A 6,354-nucleotide genomic window follows, 5' to 3' on the forward strand; every position below is an offset into this window, starting at 1 on the left:
TTGCTTTGTTTATCTTAGACTTTGGTACTGAAACACTGTCTACCTTTTCGGCACGTGAAAAATGACATAGCCACTTCCGTGCCTCTGCATGTCGTGTAAAAAAAAAAAAAACTCAAAAGCCAAGCGGGACAAGGACGTGTCATAACAAGACGCAGTATGCTGTACAAACAAAACCTAAATTATATATAAATACACCCCCGCCCCAGCACCCCTTTCTTCCCCCACTACCTGGCCAAAGCAATGCCAAGGGTCCTTCTCTCCAGAGCCAATGCACCTTGTGAAGTCCAGCATCCAACCATCCCTGGCCCTGTGGTGGCATCTGCAGTCTGCAGCCTCCTGCTGGAGCTGCTCCCCGGCTTGATCAGTTTTGCAAGCGAAGGGCAACTCCTAAGGCTTCACTGGAAGCACTCACAGTATTGGCTGGACTCAAAGACCTGGAGTCCTGGGAGTTAACCTTTCAGATAAACTAACTGGATCCTTTCCTAATCTGGATTCCATCTTATCCTACTATCTCCTCCAAGTCACTAGCTCCTCCCAGCCACAGAGCCAACACAGTAGGAAGCATCTTCTACTCTGAAGCTCCAAAGGCATTGCTTTGGGATACTGGTGAGGGTCATATAAGAAAAGTTATATAATGAGCTAACAGCTTAAGTTGACATAAATTATTTCCAAGTAGGTCATTCAGGGCCATTTGTCTGCTTTACACTACATTCCAAAATCATTTTCATATACTTCTAAAAGTTTATGTAATAATCATTCAAAAATTATCTATGCAATCCCCCTCTCTTGTATCTTCAATGAATTTAATAACTTAATGAGCTATTATGTAAAGCTAGGGAGAAGTATTTAATTAGTCTTAAGGAAGCCAATAGTGTGCTAATTCAGTTAGGAGAAAAAGAGTTAGGAGAAAAAAGCAATATAAATAGAATTTTACATAATAATCGACAACATGAATAGCAATTTTATCGAAATGTTGCAAATTTTTTTCCCAAAAGCACTTATGACAATTTATATTAAGAGATCCTATGTTCAGGAGTATGGAGGATACAGCCCAACTCTTTAAGATATAAATTCACCTGTTTTATGATTGTAATACATAATTTCCCCTCTCAGACCCAAGATATTTGTACATTCAAAAGTTCATAATTCGCTGTTCTTGAGATATTGCTCATTCTCTAGTACATACATTGAATATAAATAAATAACTACAAGAAAGCTTCAAAAATCTGAACTGACATTATGCTGTGCAAAAAAAGGAAGAAAGAAAAAATAATAAATCTTGAGCAACCTACATTCTATGTAAATACCCTGACTAAAATGTTGGTTGTGCTACACAATTCTACTTCAGTGCAGAAAAGTGTTGATTTCGGTGTACCGTTGTTGTTTTTGATGTCTTTAGCACTTTGTTTCTAAACATCACCTTGCTTTGAAATGACAAATAATTTGCTATCCAATCACAAATCATCACAAATCCATTTTAGTTTTGTCTGAATAAATCCAGCATACATGTATTACTTCGTTTTGGGAATAATGGCTCGGTGTCTTTGTCCGACAGCTTTCTTCCTATGGGCAAACCATAGTTGAAGTTGTCATTTTGGGCTTAAACTGCACAGAAAGAAGAGACAGTGAAGCTTGCCTTTTGTTTTCTTTGTAAGTCTCCAGATCTTGCTGGGACATTTATTCCAGACCGACAGTCATATGGTTGTGGCACCTGATCCTATTTGAAATAGAAGTGGTTTAAATGCTGTCAGCCAAGTTTGGTGATCTGGAGGTCCCCATTAATCTTTATGGTGTCAATCGCAGATAACGTTTGAATGCGATGGTAAAAATCAAAGAGTTGATGTCCATCCACAAACACTCTGAAACGTGGGTGCTCACAAAGAATTTCCACCTGGAAGAAACAAAGTAATAATCTGAATTCACAATTTCAACAAAGCCTGCAAGGGAAGACAAACATAACTTTACTTTGGAGAAAAAAAAGGCAACATCTTCAGTGATTCTCAAATATCAGAATGTATTGGAAGGAACCATAGAGGGGGTTAGTTAGAACAAATTGTAGGCCTTCACTCTCCAAATTCCCAATTCAGAAGGACTAGGGTGAGGCCTAAAAATTGACATTTCTACCAATTTCCAAGGTAACAGTGATAAGGCTGAAACAGGGAACATACTTTGAGAACCACTACACTTCACTATTCAATATCCTTTAAAGATTTTAAATTGCTCAGGCTTCAACATTTGTCTCTGCACCCCAGAAGTTGGTAACTAGCATAGATTAAGTTACATGGCATTTAATGTCTCCATTACTATCCCCCAAACCCACTTTTAGAGGAGCCCCTCATAAGGCCAAACTGGTACCCATTTAGTAGCATGTAATAATAGTCTAGACACTCAAACATGGTAACACTAAAGCAGAGAGAAGGTTATATAGTAATTACCTACAATGTGTAATTAACAAAGCTTTGTAAGCCAAACAGAAATACAAATTCCACATGGTAAAAGCTTTGTCTTCTCGTTTTTCTTAACATAAGTAATTCGCCATAAGTTTAATTATTGGTTCTGTGCTATGATGTATTTATTAAAAGCTCTGGTATTCACCATGCAAGGGGAGACTCCATATGTGATATTAGTCACATTTAATTCATATTATTATTAAACTTGTATTACCAAGAAGGGCCTATTTCACTTTAATTTTGTTGTTGGGGAGCATTATATCCCTACTAGAAGTTCTGGTTGATCATACTCATGAGTGTGAAGATTCATCATTAGGAAACTTATAACAATCAAGAGGAGCCTAAGAGGACATAACCATCCTACAGAAGAGGGTGGAGTGCCTTCCCCAGTCTAGGATTAGAAAGGCAATGATTTTAATTCTATCACAGATATGAAAGTCCTGTCTTCTTATTTCTCACCCAGACTATAAAGCCTTTGAAAAATTTTAGATGAAGAGCAACATATTAAAGGTTGATCAGGCAAATGGGAGTTTTTAATGAAGCTGCCATTATTGGGATGTGTGTGAACAAGATCTGATGAAGGAACTTCATCACTGCACCAAGTCCTTTTCTCCACATTACTGACATGCATCTCTTATTTGGCATTATCCTTTCTAGAGGAAGGTGCTGCTAATGCTGCTTGATTAGGTGGCAAGTTTGGGTTGTGTTTCCTGCCCACTATATAGTGGGGAGCAAATCTATATTCTTCCAGGCCCAAGGGAAGAAATCTGTCAGCCACACAGCCTGTGACCATGAAATAGACAGAGGCTTGATTAATGCAGAGGGGGAAACAAGGACACGGACATGGCCTCATTAGCAAAGGAAACAAGAGAACATAAAATGATAACCACCAAATTCTTTAAAATGTCTTAATGAATAAGGTTTCAAACTACTTAAAGGCTCAGGGAAAAATGAGGAAAATTCTGGATACTTATTAATATGTATTAATCAGATATTTGGGGGCAGGTATTTATTATATGCCTAACACTATATTGGGTACTATATACAAAAGTATTTGCTAAATTAATACTTACCATAGTAGCTAAGTGTAGTAGTAGGTTTTTTTCCTTAATAATCTGAGTATGTAAATATGGGTGTAATAACTAAATATATGGGCTGAACAGAGACATCCAAGTGCTACTCTGGGAGCATTAATTTATATCAGCAAACAGAGCTCTTGATTCCTTTTCTTTTCCTTTTTCTATATATATATATATATATATATATATATATATATATATATATTTTTTTTTTTTTTTTTTTTTTTTTTTTTTTTTTAACCATCGGGTGACAAATTTCCTGGACATGCAGAAATTCTGGCTACTTCAATATTCTTGGCAAACATGAGATTAGAACACCACCACCCTGCCAGTGGTTGTAGCTAAGGCGCTTGAGATACTTACCCTGAATGGCTGGTCTGGGATGAATGGAAAGTAAGGGATGGCTGATTGTTCTTCACCCCTTTCTCCAGATATACAAGAATTTCTAAGTAGCTGTCGGTCTGTGAACACAGCTTTGAGTTCAATTGCCACATCAGCAGGAGGATCTTCGGAGTCACCGCAGGTCAAGCTGATAGCAAAGCTGAAAACAAAGTGGTTTCATTTATTTGGGGCTGGATATTATAAAATGATCCAAGTTCTCCTCCTCTGGGTTTGTCTGTTTTTAATGGGCAACTACTCTTTTCATAAGAGATTAGACTATGGTGAAGAAAGACTACACTCAAACCAATTAATTTTGTTACCTAAAGTAGACTCTGGAGAAAACTTTGGTGGATGACTGAAATTACAAAAATCAAATACTAAATACCCCAAGCCACTCACACATCAGTGTATTAATCCATCAGAATTCTCAAAAACAGTCCCAGAAGTTGACTAGGGGAAATAATATCTTGTCAAGTTTGGTTCTTATTTATACCAATAGTTCTTGCTCCAAGCACCATGTTTCAAAACCATAAAAAAGGGGGAAAAATCCTTTGGCCTTTCTAAGGGTCAAAGAGAAAATGTGGGTCTATATTTATCATCTCTGATATAAATAGCTGTCTGGAGAAATGATGGCTGGGATTCATACACATTCTTTTCATGGGAACATGGTACTTTCTTGGCACTCCCAACTAGCAACACTGTCCACAAGGAGAGGAAGAAGAGGAAACTAAACCACAACAGGAGTGGGCAGGGCCCTGCCACTGCCTGATAGTTCTGCTGGTGAAAAGGACTCTGTCTTGACTTACCTTTCTGGGTTGAGATCTACAATGCCCATCACTAACACCTTCTTTCCTGGTCTCATGCCACCTTTAATGTGCCCACAAAATGGAACTATCTGCAAAGGAGGAGAGGAGAAACAGGAACTTTACAGGCTGTTAGAGAAGAGCCAAGCCCTCAGTTCCTGAGAACCTGACTTCATAGAAAATGCAATTAAGAAAGGAAGGGGGTACAGGCAGAGACACTGAAAACAGAACAAAACCATTTACCAGTCGTGGGAAGTACACGTCTGCTTGAACTGGAGAGCCCAAGGAGTTGTTTAAATGCCCATCATCTAGTTTCTAAAAATAGAAGCATATAGATTGGCTTTCCATGGACCCTTTTTTTCTTAGAAGATGGGGGTGGGGGCACCTACAGAAATCTAGCAGAATCCAGCAGTCCTCCATAGACACACAAGCAGTGTCTGCAGATGATGCCTCTTTATAGCCCATTAATAACCGCATAAACCCTCAGAACAAAACCCATCCTTTCCGTCCGGTAGCTAAGACTCCAAACATCCCCAGACCCCTTCAAATCCAGATCAAATTCAAGGTCGGGGCCCACCAGGGAGCCAGAACCTAGTGCAGGGGAAGGGCAGGCCCTCTCCAACCACAAACGTTTTTGGAACCGCTGTCTGGCAGGCCTGTCCTCGGGGACGTGGCTGAAGTGGAGTGGCAGTGCTCAACTTGTCTCTGGAGCCCGGGGGCGAGGACCCATTTTCAAGGGGGAATCCCCGGGACGTCTGGAGCCGGTCGCGGGGCGCGCTCCCCGACACACTCACCCTCGTGGACACTCACACGTGCAAAAGTGCACACACCTGGTCGGCGGTTGTACAGACACCGAACCGGCTGTCGGGCACCTCAACCCTGCGATCTCCCCCAAACCCTCCCCCAGTCCAGCGCTCTCGGTCCGGGAAAGCTCCTTTTAGCCGGGGTGCACGGCCGGCTCCTGCTAACAGGTACCCGGCCGCCTTCCCACGCGGGGGACGCGGGGCTGGGCCTGCAGCTTCTATCCGCCCCAGCTCCGGCTGGAGCAGGCGGCAGCGGCATGCGGGGCGGCGGGAAGGGGGCGCCTCGCGTGCACCCCGCCACACTCACCACCACGGCATCACTGTCGGCCACCGATCCCGCCATGTTCTTGCACGGCGCGGTGGGGTACACCGCTGGCGGCCAGGCAGCGGGGGTCGCGGGACGATGCGCGCGGGCGGGGATCCCGGGGCGGTCCTGCGCTGAGTGGGGGCGCGGGTCCGAGGCTGGCGCGGGCGCGCACACACTCGCGGGAGCGCGCGCGCGCACGCCCGGGGGCCCGGCGCCGACCCGGCAGGCAGGGCCCGAGAGGAGGGGGAGGGGAGGGAGAGGCGGCACGGGCCAGGAGGTCTAAGGTGGCCGCTGCTGTTGGGACCTGGACTGCGGCTGACGAGTCGCGGTTGGCGCTGCTGCAGTTGCCGGTGCCGGTGCCGAAGAAAGAAAGGTGGCGAGGGCCGCGCCGAGCCGGTCCTGGGTGGCATTTAAAGGCCACCGGGCCCCGCTTGGGAACCGGGAACAGGGCGGGGACCCGGCTGGGCTGCCGCGGCTTGCTCAGCTTGCCCTGCCCCTCGGTCATTGGACAGTGGCGGGAGGCCGGGGTAG

The 6,354-nt window shown here is 44.0% G+C and overlaps 1 protein-coding gene across 1 annotated transcript; it reads right to left on the minus strand.

The window, feature by feature from the left end:
• Window positions 1-448: 448 nt before the first annotated feature.
• Window positions 449-5,955, minus strand: LGALSL (galectin like). Its single transcript, XM_081265059.1, has 5 exons — window positions 5,824-5,955; window positions 4,957-5,028; window positions 4,717-4,805; window positions 3,893-4,070; window positions 449-1,891 (listed from the first exon to the last, which is right to left on the minus strand). The coding sequence occupies exons 1-5, from the start codon at window positions 5,857-5,859 to the stop codon at window positions 1,748-1,750; spliced, it is 519 nt and encodes a 172-aa protein (XP_081121185.1). The 5' UTR covers window positions 5,860-5,955; the 3' UTR covers window positions 449-1,747.
• Between the last annotated feature and the right edge of the window lie 399 nt (window positions 5,956-6,354).

This window comes from Spermophilus citellus (genome assembly GCF_964194105.1).
Source record: "Spermophilus citellus genome assembly, chromosome: 13".
NCBI classification, from domain to species: Eukaryota; Metazoa; Chordata; class Mammalia; order Rodentia; family Sciuridae; genus Spermophilus; species Spermophilus citellus.

Coding starts and splice junctions, on each gene's coding strand:
- LGALSL (XM_081265059.1), bottom strand. CDS start 5,859: ATGGCGGGATCGGTGGCCGACAGTGATGCCGTGGTG. Junction 4,806..4,956: donor ACGTGTACTTCCCACGACTG/GTAAATGGTTTT, acceptor CCTCCTTTGCAG/ATAGTTCCATTTTGTGGGCA. Junction 4,071..4,716: donor GTAGATCTCAACCCAGAAAG/GTAAGTCAAGAC, acceptor CTTTGTTTTCAG/CTTTGCTATCAGCTTGACCT.